The 14755-nt window shown below is 45.7% G+C and overlaps 1 protein-coding gene across 1 annotated transcript in view; it reads right to left on the bottom strand.

The window, feature by feature from the left end:
* The window catches only part of LOC132250102 (C-type lectin domain family 1 member A-like), a 41303-nt gene that overhangs the window by 12451 nt on the left and 14097 nt on the right, over positions 1-14755 (bottom strand). The window contains exons 2-4 of the mRNA XM_059726300.1: positions 9194-9287; positions 5809-5889; positions 606-740 (exon numbers count right to left, since the gene is read on the bottom strand). Coding sequence (XP_059582283.1) covers positions 606-740; positions 5809-5881 — 208 coding nt within the window. The 5' untranslated portion in view covers positions 5882-5889; positions 9194-9287. The remainder of the gene's footprint in view (positions 1-605; positions 741-5808; positions 5890-9193; positions 9288-14755) is intronic.

Here is a 14755-nt window from a genome sequence, read left to right as displayed (position 1 = left end):
AAGATTCCTTCAAATATAAATACTTGGGAAGGCAGACCAGGTGGTTTCTTTGGCCTTAATAGTTATGAAATAATAATATGATTGCAGAAGCTGGGAGTTTAAAAAACAAATGATTAATAATGATAATTAATAATTACATTATGATAAACGTGAAACTAAATTGCACATTTGCAAAACTACTCACTGTATATATCCTCATGGGAAAAACTCATGTAATTATTTAGAGAGATCATACTTTATCTGAGAATCCCAATTTTACTATAAAATACAAGTAAGAATCTTTTGCTGATTCATTGTGGAAAAAACCTGACCCCCTAAATGAAAAGAATATACTTAGAAGAGGTTTGATTACAGACAAAAAAGGAATAGCATGGCGAGGAACAGAGCACTTGCATTGTAGAAGCAGTAAAAAGTTGGTTACAAGCTGCAGGGCTGATCTGTGCTAGTGAATATTTCAGATGAGAAGTCCCATAGAGTATGTATCACCTGGCAGGTGAATTTAGTTCAAAAAGAAGAACCCATGAATTACACGTTTTTTTTATTCTGATGGTGATAACAGAAAGATAAGATGTCCCAGGACAGCTCTAAAACCAGGACAAGGTTACCTTTATTTCTCCTCAGTGGGGTTGGGCTTCCCTCAGCCCCTCTGCCTTCTGCTTGCTGAGGCCTTGCACTTCTCTGCTGCTCATATGGTTTCTGAAACTTCAGCTCAGAATAAGTCGTCATTTCCTTCTGTGCCCCTGGTGAGAAAAAAGGAACACGTTGTTTAGACTTGGCTTTGCAGAGGGCAATAACACAGTGTGGCAGGAGACAAAATAGTATTACAGCAGGGCAGGGTTCAAATTACACTCTGACTCTTGCGGGGGGGCTGCGGTGGTGGCAGCTAGAAGCTGGAAGGAGCCATGACCCCCACCCCTGCTACTGCCACCTGAGCTGCTTAGAAAGGTCTGGGGCAGGCCAGGGGCTCACATCTCTTATGGGGGACTCATGGGGGTTCTCGGCTTTTATGCGTGGCTCGCGTGTATTTCAAACCCTACAACAAGGTTCCCTGTTCATCTGTAATCCCATACAGATGAAGAAAAGAATTGGAAAGGATCAGAGAAGACACCTCAGGTCAGTACAGGAGTCCAAGTCAAATAGTCCCCAGAATTATCCCATCTCACTTTTGGGAGAAATGATAACCAAAAGAGGGCACATAAGAGAGAAGTTACCAGTGAATGGGATATCGGCAAAGGAATGACTGTGAATAACTAAGAATTAATAATTAGGGTAATGTGTAAAAAATCATTGTGTGGACAAAATGAAAGTTCTCTTGAAGGACTGAACATTGAGTTTGATTAAATGGTCTGCACTGAGTAGATATGGGAGAAATTGTTGCGGGCAAATGTTAAATTGAAAATAATTATGAAAAATGCAGTTTCACAAGGGCTGAAACTATTGACAAAATTCATAGATTCATAGATTCATGGGTCAGAACGGACCTCAGTGGGCCATCTAGTCTGACCCCCTGCCCCAGCAGGCAAGAAAACAGTCACCAAACCTGGGATTATGTGATCCCAGCCAGGTGCCTGTCCAGTCTCCTCTTGAAGACCCCCAAGGATGGGGCGAGCACCACCTCCCTTGGAAGCCCATTCCAGAGCCTGGCAACCCTGACTGTGAATAACCTTTTTCTAATGTCCAGTCTAAACCTACTCTCCAATAGCTTATGGCCATTGTGCATTTCAGGCCAAACTCAGTAAGGAGTTCTGATCAAAGAATGGGGGAAATGTTTATTTTAAAAAGAGATTAAATACTTTGTTTTGGTGTTGCTGAAGAAAAAGGTTTCAATTTCTCATTTCTAAATTATGTCATGTTACTCTTTAGAATTTGGTCTATATTTATTAAAGGAATGAGGCAGGGAAATGTTAAGTGACCTAAAAACTCTTTCTATTTGTGTTAAACAAAATGTTTCTGATGGACCCAAACCAATTTTATTCATAGATTCATAGGCTGGAGGGGACCTTGGAAGATCATTTGATCCAGCGCCCTGCACCAAGCAGGGAAGACAACTGGGGTCAAGTGACCCCAGCAAGGTGACCATCCAGTCACCTCTTGAAGATTTCCAGGGCAGGTGAATGCACCACCTCTGGAGGGAGCTTATTTCACTGTCAGGACACGCTGACAGTAAAGACTTTCTTCTAATGTTGAGCCTGAAATGGTCTTCCAGGAGTCTGTGGTCATTACTCCTGGTTCTCCTCAAGGGTGCCCTCGTGAACAGTTGTTCACCAAGCCTTTGATGTACTCCCCTAATGTAGTGGTAAGCTGCTACCAAGTCCCCTCTCAGCCTTTCTTTTTCAGGCGAAATAGTCCCAGGTCCCTCAGCCTTTCCTCATATGGGTTGCCATGCAATTAATTTTTCCAGGATTCTCCCTGGGATACAAGTTAGGCTAATTGGCCTATAGTTACCCGGGTCCTCCCTCCTCTGTTCCTTGTGGATGGACATGACAGTGGCCCTCTTCCAGTCCTCAGGGACCTCTCCAGAGCACCACAAGTTGTGGAAGAGTTTCACCTGGGGTCCCACAATAACTTCAGTCAGCTCCTTCAGCACTCTTGGACGAAGTTCATGCAGTCCTGCTGACTTATATATGTCTAATTTTTTTAATTGATGCACCAATTCTACAACAATAGTAGAAAGGTGATAATTCCTACTGTGCTCATTCTGTACCATACCTGGCATGATGTTCCCCTTGACCCAGTGAAATACAGCAAAACCTCTGTTATCTGGCACCCATGGCAAATGGGGGGTGCCAGATAACCAAATATGCTGGTTACCTGAGAGGCTTCTTTGCCTGGTTGGGCAAAGATGCCCCTCCCGCCATGTCCAGTGCATCAGTGTGCCAGGGGACAGGGAGGGGGGGCCCATGCAGGCTGCTTTGCCCCAGGCTATGGCGCAAAGCAGGACTTAGCAAAACTGCAAGTGGGACTTCTGTTTTCACTTTTGCGGTGTCAACTGGCATCAACCGGCATGCTGGTTAATAGAGCATGCTGGTTAATGAAGTGGTGGATAACACAACTGTCGCAGAGCACTTAGGTGCCCTGCTCCTTTAACAAGTGGAAACTGCTAGGGAAAGAGCCCTAGCAGTGAGTGGGGAGCCCCCAGCTGTTGGTTACCAGGGCAAGCAGAGTGACCTAGTGGCCCACACCTGCCAGCGGTCAGCTGACCAGAAGGGGCAGGGCCTGCCTCACATATAAACCCCAGGGCTGAGGCCAGGATGGCAGTTCCCTGCCAGCAGTCAAGGGGGTAGGAGCTCTCCCAGAGCAACCAAAGGGGAGAGGCCTGACTGCAGGTGCAGCCTCTGATACTGGTTAGGGACGGAGCACCCCTGGTGTGGCTTGAATGATGTTATAGCTGGGTGGCTTGAATTTATGTTATAGCCCAGGGGCTTGTGTTTTGTTTGCTGTTTGAGACCGGTGGTTTGGGTGAGGCTATTAGGGGATGGAGGAGGCCTCTTAGGGGACCCACAGCAGCATGGGGACCCCAGCACCAGAGAGGGCGCAGCATTTGGGGTCCACCGACCCTGGCACCAGAGAGGGTGTAGCACTTTGTAGGGCCACGGAGAGCCCGAGCGCCAGTGAGGTGCAGAGTGAGGCAGGGCCGCGGAGAGCCCAGGGAGGACCAGGGGGCCAAATTATAACAAGGCCCAGACTGAACAACATCAGTTCCATCTGCAAGGCTTGGGACGTGGTAAAGGGGTGGTTGGAGCCACGCGTAGCCCATAAGGCAAGGGTGCTCCGAAACACCCATTGTGACATCCATCCTGGAGCAGGACCCACCAGGGGTCCAGGGACCCACAGGGTCCTGGGAATCAATCTCGACCGTGTCCAAGAGGATTTAGAGGCAGCCTCCCTATCAATCATTCGATCAAAGACGTGGCGGACAAGAATCGAGGATGCCCATTGGGCCAACTTGGCACAGCAAGGGGGCCTTGGAAAGATTACAGCCATCCTACAGGACCCCATCCCATGACAGCAACTTTTACTGTACTGAGGCAAAGTAGTCATCCAGGAGTTCATTTTTCTCCTGAGTTCCGATTAACCAGCTGTCCTGAGTTGTTGAGCAATGACCCCACACTCCCATTTGTTTTCTTCCTGTTCCCTACATACCTATAAAAGGATTTCTTGTTGTTCTTGAGTCCCATTGCTAATTTAAATTCAGTTGCCACTTTAGCCTTTCTAATCTGTTCCCTACAACTGTGGGTTGTCATTGTGTGTAGTCCTCCTTGGGGCCTGCCGTGAGCTTCCGTTGTTCATAAGCCTCTTTCTTCTTTCTTAAGGGGACCATGATTTCCCTGTTTAGCCAAGAGGGCTTCGCAGCCCTTCTGCTACCTTTTCTCCACATGGCAATGCTGACAGCATGCTTTTGAAATAAAACACATGGAATGTGTTTTAGTTCAAAAGTGCACCACCGCCATTTATTCTATTCTGATGCACATTTCTCCTCTTACACAGCTGCAAGCATTGCAGTGCAGTGCACATCAGCTGATGTGCAGAGCAGACTCGATTAATCAAGTCAGTTCTGCACTGGAAAAGGTATGTGTATAAATGCCCATAGTGACCCCACAGCTCAGCACTGCTTAGTATGTGTGTATTACAGATACCCCACCAAGGATCCATGTGTTAAGTAGCCCCCCACTCATGATTGCGACCAAGTGTTCTTGTCATAAGTCCTGGGATCCTCCAAAAATTCATAAGTAGATGAGGCATAGGGCAACCTGGTCTGGCTTCACCTCATGGGTGCAGGGCCACACTAATCATATGCGATAGGCTGAGAGAAGGATTCTGGGTAAAGTGTTCGGGGCCCCACCTGGTGATGTTTGCCAGACATTTAAGGCTGCTGAATCATTTGAAATGGGAAAGAAAATTGCAGCTCGGCTGTGGGAGTGAAGAAGAAAGCAAAATGTATGCAATGTAGTGGTTCAGCATGAATTTTAAAAAGTTGGTGCTGAAGGGGATCACGCTCAGTGAATACTACTATATATTTTCATCAGGTTGTCTGTACTGACCTATCTTTGCAGATGGTTATGTGAGTGTGCAGACATGTGGGACTGTGGGTGAGAGGTGTGGGTGCTGTGATGGGAATGATGTGATGTAATGGCAATTAAATGTTTTGGGCTATCAGGTGAGCCACACTACCCATAGGACAGTTTTTTCTGTAGAAGTACTGTGATATATATTACCAAAAAAAACTTTTTTGGCAGTAGCCTTTCATTGTGTTAGGTTCCCATCTACATTTTTGGCACCAGAAAAAGGTCTGGGAACTTGTTCCAGTCTTTTCCTACTGGCCTGGAATTACAGTACCTCCAGGCCACCAGGCCTGGTGTTCATTCACTCCTGCAGAAGTAACTGCCTTTTAAAAAAAAATATGGTTCCCATCGATTTTTGTGGAAATGGGGAACTGCTTCTGTACTTTTCCTTTAGTTGCTCCTCAGCCTTTTGGCTACACATTCTTGGCACGAAGGGAGTGTTGAAGCCTGCTCCAACCTCTCCATGTGCCAGCCTGGTATTGCAGCACCTCTGGACCAAGTGCTCCATCCCTGCTCGGGGAGCAAATGCCCAAATTTTAAGTGTCTCACACACACACAAAAAAGTTCTTATTAACATATTTGCCCGGTATGGGTCATGTGCTTATAGACATGATTAGTGCCAGCTGCATTTAATCAACTCCATTGTTGGGTTCCATTTCTGAGAACATACTGCCAATGTATTTAATGTGGTTTCCTTATTTGCATATGTATTTTTTCTACAGTGATTTTTAATTCCACACCATACCTTTGTCTCCAGGTTTCTGCCTTTTAGACCAATCAAATTTCAAATCCGAGTAGGTTATCACGTGCTCAGCCATTTCCAGTGCTGGTAGGGAGACAGAAATTATAGACTGGGTTTGAGAAGGCTGAGTCAGTCAGGTGGCATTCACTGAGGAGCTGATGGGTTTATTAAACATCCTGACACACTGAGATAGCAGCATAAGCTTCTGCTAGAGCTGAGTTTTCTTATATGGTATATTCTGTAATTACATCCAAAAAGTCCACATGCAAAGGATGTTAAGTTTGCAAAACCAATCAGAAGTTAGCAGATACCAGAATTAGCAGGGCCTACCAGAAGCATAAGAAGATATTTCAGTGACTGAGGCAGAAGTGGCAGTGGGCAGGAAGGGGAAATGATGCTGACCAGTGGAGAGCAGATGGGGCAGTGGGGAGGGGAGCAGAAACTTGCCTGGTGCTGCACTCTGTTCTTAGACAGCAGCTGCTACATGACTCACTGAAGTGACTTGAGCTCAACTGCTGTAGCTGGGGGACACAGTCACAGCACGCTAGTGCATCAGCCTGGCCAGTGCAGACTCCCAAGGGCAGCTGTAGGTGCCCTGTTCTGTACCTGCACCCCATCCAGATACGCTTCAGGCCACAGGGCTACATCTCCCACAGCAAAGCCCAAGGCAGCCTCACTCCACTTACCTTGCTCACACCCCCCACAAATACATTACTGGGCATAGGGTTTTACCTACCCCACTCCCTATAGCCAATCCACACAGGGCTGTTCCTGCAATGGAAAAAAACTCCTGGGAGGAGCAGGGAGACCTATATCAACATTACGCTTTCATTGGCAACCAGGGCTGGTGCCCCACTCACTCTACCCTAGAGGCACTACTGTGACCTACACAACTTTAATTCAGCCCTCTCGTGCAAATGCATCCTGATGCGATCTTTAATTACATGGTCATATACTACAACGTGCTTCATTCAGTTGATGCATTATCAGAAACGCTCCAATCAGAGAGTTCACTGCATACACAAATGAGTTAGTATAACAAGTTATTGGTATAGTTTAATGCATGGCCCCATGTCCTAACTGCTGTACGCTATTGAAACTGTGTCTTGAGTACAGAATTAATCACTTCCTTGTGGGTTTTCCATGGTGATCCAATTGCAGTTTCTTAGACTGGGCCCAACAGTCTATTTGGGATCTCTTAGAGTGAGGCACCTGAAGTCCCTTTGTGGATCTAGCCCTCTGTGTTTTACAGATAATAGTGAATTTATCTTCACAACCCCCAAGGTATTTCATACATTCACTACATAGGAAACTGTGACTCAGATTAAAGCTAAATTGGCCAAACTGTGAAGTAATTCTAGGTGCACAATCCACAGTGGCAGGGGTGTAACTTTGCAGAGCGGTTCTGTTTATAGCACTTGGTCAGTTCGAAGGCTGGCTCCCACTGCCCTCAATGGCAGTCCTAAGTGCTCAGTGCCTTTGCAGAGCAGACCACAGGCTCTCACATCCAGCACTCCAACAAGGAGGAACACACAGGGGGCACATCTATATGTCACCCTACATCACTGTAGTGACCTGCTACAGCAACATAGTAATCACATGCACCTACACATCACCAGCAGCTACTTGGCCATAGCAGCGTTCTGCCCCAATTTAGCATACCGCTATGGCGAAGTAGCAGCTAAAAATAACAGTGCGCCGCATGTATGGTGCAGTACAGGCAATTACTGTGCTGTGCCTTCGTACTAAAGGCAGTACTAAAGCATGGTGCACTAACAATGTCACTGTAGGGCAACGTGTAGACATGCCCAGGGAGTGGCAATGAGTGAAAAAGGTCTGGTTTGTGACATGCCCAGCATCAACCAAGAGCTCTTTGGCAAACGCAGGGGTAGAATCCAGTTCTCCAAGGCAGCACCTGGCTGCTTCACACACCAGTGACCTTTCTGTGCTGGAAATCCCATGTCTCATCCATTAGCAGAGCTACAAGCCAGTAAAAACAGGGTCTTATCATGGAAATCATTGAGCATTCTTTGCCATAGTTGTTACCCATTCTGCCTGTAATAGCAAGGAAGAGTCAAATTATCTCAGAAAAAAAAAAACTTCCTGTAAGAGAACATGGCAGTCTGGTGTCCAGTTTGACAGCACTGTATACAGTTTTGTAGTGGATTATACCAACATAAAAAATGTCATTTCCAACTGACATTTTGAACCAAAAACACATTTGTCATGTAGAAATGCTGCACTGACAGGAAAAAATGTCCTCACAGTAGTTCAACTCCTGACTTTTCAACAAAGCCTCTTTGGAATCCCTTTCATTTTACCTGCCTGTCCTGAATCCTGAAAGGAGCAACATTTTCAAATATCTACAATTGTCTAATTCTGTATTCTGATAACCTCTCTGGGATGCAAAGCAGATCTTTAAAATCCAGCAAAACAAGGCTCCTTTGATGTTATTCAGCTGAAAAATAAATGTTGGAGTGAAATCAATATTCTGCTGTCAGGCAATTTTGGTCATCAGGAAAAGTTGCAAAGTATTGTGATTAGATGGATCTAACTTATAAAGAAGCAAGAATCCATCATTGACCTGCAAAACTCTTGTGCACTAGCCTTTAATGCAGCATAAAAATATGGGGATTGAGCCTAATATGACTCCCATGCTATGGTAATATTAGCAAGGACAATATGTAGGAGCAGTGTATCTCCGCTAACTGCCCCGGACCTCCACCTGACTGGTGTAAGAGGGAGCAGAGTCACAGTGGTAAAGTACAGAGAGAAACCACTTGCCCAAGGTTGCTCTGACTGGTCAGGGCTACAGCTCCTTCATAGAAACAGGCTGAATTCTCTATTGATGCAAAGCAGCCTTGTTCTACTGGAGCCCGTGGAGTTCTGACACCAGCATGAGGTCAGGCCCATTGTGATTTAAGGAAAGTGATACAATCTGAGTCTCATCCCTCCTTGAGGACATGAACTCCTTTCAGATCACTCTCTTAATCTGTCTCCCATGTTGCATCTCATCTGTGAGAGAGGGCACCACACCCTAACCCATCCTTGTGGGGTAAACCCAGCAGTCACAGTCTGTGATTTCTCATCCTTGCAATAAGATGAAAAATTCCTCTAGCTCAGCACACCGCCGCCTTCCTCCTCCCTGCCCCTGACAAATGTCCCACATCTCATGGTGTTCCCATCCTTGCATTCAGTGCAAACACAAAGACAAGCATTCCCCCTTGGTTCCCAGAATACCACCCCAGCCTGTGCATTTTCCCCAATAGCTCAGGTTTCCTTGTCGGGCAATGCCATCCTCTAAAACAACAAATGTAAATAGTTTTCTGACAGAGCAGATGCATTGCCCCACACTCCCTTCCCCATCTAAATCTTTCCAGCCTGGTACCTTTATTTATTCTCCACGGTTCACAAGAAGAGGATGCAGCGTTCTCAGCTGGAACATGAAGTGCTGTGTCTGCCCTCCTCCAGGTGATGAATCCCTGTGAGAGGAGAGCGGATAGTGATGACTGGCTACAAGGGGCTCTGTCTGTAACCCCACAGGAAACGCTGTTTGCTATTTTGAAACACTGACCCTTCCTAGCACAGTGACAACATGGGTCTTTTATCTTCACAGTATCAGAAACTTTCCAGCCTGCATGGGGACACTGAGGAGCTGGGGTTTCTTAGCAATGGTAACCAGCTCTGAGCTCGTGTCCACACCTTGTGGGCTGACATTGCCCAAACTGTTCAGCTACTTCATTTGCTTTTTAAGGCCACATTGCAGTCAAGCACATATGCATGAGCTTAGCTGTAAAACACCTGCGGCTAGTCATATGCTTATAGCTACGCACATGCTGGAGAAGTGCTTTCCCCCATGAAGACAGGGCGCTTAATCAAGTTTCCCTTAAGCACCCGATCTATGTTCAGCGCAGGCTCCAGGTAGCTCAGAGACTTTCAGCTCCTAGGTCAGACTACACACAGTACTTCAGATGTGACCCAACCTTCAGCTGTCTGTCCCATTCATGGGGCAGTTGCTGCATTTCACACTACCAGAAGTGCTCAGGTATTCTCTCAGGGTATATCATAGGGCAGGGCATATCATAGTGAACAATGTCCTGGACATTAGGGCTGTGTGAAATGGCAGCAGTCTATTTTGACCAGTGTTTTGATGTTTCAACTGAATAGTGTTCCATTTCAAATTTTGTTTTGAGTCAAAACAGCTGGTCCATTTCGTTCCATTGAAACATTTCGCCATTTCAACCCTGTTTCAATGTTTCGCCCATAGGATATAATGGGGAAGGTCAAAACTGCCTATAACTTTGTCATTTCTGGCTTGATTTGGATTAAACCTGCAGAAATGGTAGCCCCTTCTGAGGGCATGAAGTCTGCCAAGCTTCAAAGAGGTAGGTTTGGGGAGTTTGGAGAACCTGCACCCCAACATCTTGAAAGCAAAACTCATGTTATGTGTATGTGTTAAGCCACAGAAAGGTCAAAACTGCAGCGATGGTAGCTCCTGCTGAGGCTGCAAATCCTGCAAAGTTTCAAGGAGATAGGTGCAGGGGTTTGAGGAAAACTGTACCTCAAGCTGCAGACAAGCAACACTTGTGACATGGGTAACACTGTGTTAAGGCGCAGCAGAGTGAAAGTTGCAGGCCTCTTAGCCCCTGCTGAGGCCACAATGCCTGCCAGCTATTAAAGAGATAGGTGCAGGGAGGTTCTGGGGCCCTGCACCCCTAGCTGCTGACAGGCAAAACTTGTGACATGGGTACTTGTGCAACTGACTGGGTCTGTCTTGGGGCAGAGTGGGGTGAAAACTGCAGGCTTGCTATAGCCCCTGGTGTGTTCACAATGTTGACTACGGAGGACCAGAATCATAAAATTCTAGTTTACTAGATGGATGCAAAAGTCAGATCACAAATATTGGAGCCAATCCCCTCACACACACACACTCTCACAGTAGCTAGCTACGAATACTAAGCACTGGTGTCAAGATATACCTATCCCCAAGAATTGGAGTCCACCGTCAATGGCCAGTCAAGGCTTCTTTCAGTGTGATGTTGCTTCAGAAGGGGGTTGCTGGCTGATCCTTCTGGCTGGACCAACAGGGTGCTGGTCAGGTCAAAGAGGGCGCCACTGCGGGTCATTCTTCACTGCCTTTTATCCCACTCTGGCAGACTTTGGTGACTCCCCAATACTCGGGTTTACCCAATCCAGGCGTCGTGGACCTCATGGGACATCTCCCTTGGTGGCTACTGGATGGCAGCTGTCAGCCCCAGGGGTCACATCCATGAGTACATGCAATCTCAGGAGTCCATTGATGAATTTTGATTAATTCATTGCCATGATGAATAGGGTTCTGGGAGTGGTTGATCAAGGGTTATTCAGTCCCAAGAGTCAGTCTCTAGCATTCATTAGTTCAAACCAGGGCTTCTGTACCTTTAACAGTGAAGTTTGAAGGAGATCCTGGCTCTGTACTGATTCTTTCCTCTCATTAGTCTGTTGATACTTTCCTCTCATTAGTTTCATAGGTGTTAATCCTTGCTCATTTACTCATTATCATAGCAGCTAGCTACTGTGTTACACAATTGTCCCTGAGTGAATCATGATTGATTGCGTAACACAGTAGCCAGTTACAATAATGAGTTAATGAGCAAGGATTAACACCTATAAAACCAGGGCTTAGAAGGGGCCCACAGAAGGGGCTACCATCCCTGCAAGTTTCATCAAAATCAGGCCAGAAATGACAAAGTTATAGGCTGTTTCAACCTTCCCCATTATAGCCTACGGGCGAAATGTCAAAATAGGGTCAAAACAGCAAAACATTTCGACTTACCTTGTTTTGTTTCAAGGCTGTTTCAACCATATCTGTTTCATTTCAATTTTGCTGTTTTGACCTTGAAATGAGTCAAAACAGCGTCGAAACAAAACTGGCAGTGAAATTTCACACAGCCCTACTGGGCATGCAATGCATTTATGCTGAGGTATTTGTTTTTTATATCAGTTCAGCCAGAGTGGATTAACAATGCAATAGCCCTCTACCTTTCTCAAATCCAATATTAAATTAGCACATGAAAAACGGGCAAGAATTCTAGCCTGCAAGTCTTGCATCCACAGCTTTTCTCAGGTTAACAGGTCGCTCAAGGCAAACAAGCTTGTTATCTGCTCCACTTGCACCTAGTGCCAAAATATTGATGTTGCTGCCCACTACCCTGGACAGCTGGGGCCAGAACCTACTCCAGTTGTTGGGCCCATAAGTTGACTCAGGTATCTAAGTGAAATTCTATTCCATCCTACTCAAATCCCTGGAAAACAGTTCATGCAAAAGGTGTGTGGGTACTCCTCCTCCTCCCCACTCAGTCTCAAAGGTCAGATGACAGTGTTACAAAAGGAGATGCATTGATAGATGTTCAGGTCTCAAGCAGGGTGAAATAGAATCACACAGGTGCAACTTAACTTACGTGCCCAATCAGTGGTATAGAATCTGGTCCCTGGTGATGATTTAGGATGACATTCTGTTCTTCCCAGGCCATCTATAGGGCCATGTGTTGGTCACAAAAGACCAAGTCAGAGGGTGTGTAGCTCAGTGAGGTGGCTGCTGGCCTGTAAGTGAGGATCCAGAATTCTAGCCTAGTCCAGAAGCTTCCCCCATGCTACTATCAACCCATTTTTTCCAATGACTATATTCATGGTTCACCTTTAAAAGGAGCACTGGAGAAGGGCAAGAACAATAGCTGAGCTGTGGTTGGGTTTTTAGAGTACTGTGCTGGAAAGTCAGAAAGATGCAGGGAAGACAAGGGCAGTCAGATTTAGCCCCCTAGGGTGAGGGGAACCTGGAACGCAGTGCTTTCAGCTTCCCAGGTAAGTACCTTGGGCACTGAACAATACGGGAGAGAGGAGATGGCCATGCACAGAAAGCTCTTCTGTGCCAAACTCTGGCAGTCAAGGTTTTGGCTGACTCCATTTTCATGCATCAAAGCTTGTGATGCATCCACTGGAGGTGTAGATATGTATTATGGTCAATACTGGACATGCTTAGTCTGCACATGCACCTTCCATCCAGGAAGAGCACACACCAACTACAGATGCTTCCTTAGCTTGACAAAGGGTATTTAAACTAAGAAGAATTTTTCCAACTATTTGAGTAGGTCTAATGAAAGATACCAGATTTACCCAAAGAACCTTGTCTGCCCATGCTTAGTCTGCGCATCTACATAATCCAGTGGTTCTCAACCTTTTTGTACACAAGGCACTCCTCATTAGACTCCAGGTTTTCCTTGCAAAATGCCAGATCTTAGCTATTACTAATTTTTTTACTACAGAAAAGTAATAGAGCAATCCTTCTGTTGTGAAGAACTCAGACGGACTACAACAGGTCATATTGTTTTTGATGCCATGGATTCCAATTTCAAATCTCTGAGTTTATCTTGTGAATCATGTGTAGATGTTTACACACCTAACTCTGCTACTATTGCATGGCACCCCACAGCACTTTTAAAAGGATCTCACAGAACCCCAAGGTGCCACAGCATCCTGGTTGAGAATCACTGACATAATCACATATAATCATCCATATGCACCAGGCTATTGTAGCAAGAAAATTTTTTGCCTGCCCCCGCCTCAAATGTGAAGCTCCTCCATATGGCAAAAGCCACTTTTGCATGAGTTGCCCCCTTCTTGGGATGCTTTCTCTTTTCTACCTTTTCTTCCTTCCTCTCTCTTTTTCTTTTATTATATTATTGTTATTTTTATATAAGGTGTACTTGTAGTGAAAATAGAGCTTGTAGATGCTTTTACAAATGTACTTTAAGTTTAAAAGTAAGTTGTACCATGTAACAATGTTAGCAAGGGCAGAAATCTCTGTATGGAGTGGGCCCCTAAATGAATCATGGTTGATTGTGTAACACAGTAGCTAGGCTGGATAAACAAGTTAATGAGCAGCAATTAACACCTACATACCACAGACTAAGGAGAGGAAAGAATCAATACAGAGCCAGGAACTCCCTGAAACTTCACTGTTAAAGGTACAGAAGCCCCTGTTTGAACTAATCAATGCTAGAAACAGACCCTTGAGGCTGAAATATCCCCTGGTCAACCACTTCCAGAGCTCTATTCATCATGGCAATGAATCAATCAAAATTCATCAACGGACTCCCGAGATTGCACGTACCTGCGGACATGACCCCTGGGGCTGACAACTGCAATCCAGCAGCTACCAAGAGGGACATCTCTAGAGGTCAATGACCTCTGGATTGGGTAAGCCCGAGAATTGGGGAGTCACCAAAGTCTGCCAGAGAGGGATAAAAGGCAGTGAAGAGTGACCCCCAGTGGCACCCTCTTTGACCTGACCAGCACCCTGCCTGTCCAGCCAGAAGGATCAGCCAGCAACCCCCTTCTGAAGCAACATCGCACTGAAAGAAGCCTCGACTGGCCATCGATGGCAGACTCCAATTCTTGGGGATAGGTATATCTTGACACCAGTGCTTAGTGTTCATAGCTAGCTACTGTGAGTGTGTGTGTGTGCATGAATGTGTGCATGTTTGAGGGGGTCAGCACCAAAGTTTATTTTCTGACTTTTGTATCCGTCCAATAAACTAGAATTTTATGACGATCCTGTGAGTTGGTCCTTTGTAGCCAACACTATACAGTCAGGAATAGAATTTCTCTGGACATGTACATGAAAAAAATTCCCTGCAAAACAACCAAAAAATGGCCACCCAAAAAAAAAAACCGAATGTCACTCCGAGGGCTCCATCAACAGAGGAACTTAGGCACTGAACTGTCAGCAGTTAGACTTCACTGAGACACCTGCCTGTCTCTCATTTAGTTCCATAGGCTCTAAACTTCTCTAGGCACCCATTTCCAGAAGTAGAAAATGCCTACTTATGGAAAAATTACCTAAGGCCTGGTACCACTGAGCTGCCCAGAAACCTGACTTGTATACTGAACTCCATGGGATCCTCAAGTGGGG

This window comes from Alligator mississippiensis, chromosome 1 (assembly GCF_030867095.1).
Source record: "Alligator mississippiensis isolate rAllMis1 chromosome 1, rAllMis1, whole genome shotgun sequence".
Classification (NCBI taxonomy): Eukaryota; Metazoa; Chordata; order Crocodylia; family Alligatoridae; genus Alligator; species Alligator mississippiensis.
Note: the sequence above shows the minus strand (reverse complement) of the source record. Positions and strands in the feature narration are given on the sequence as shown.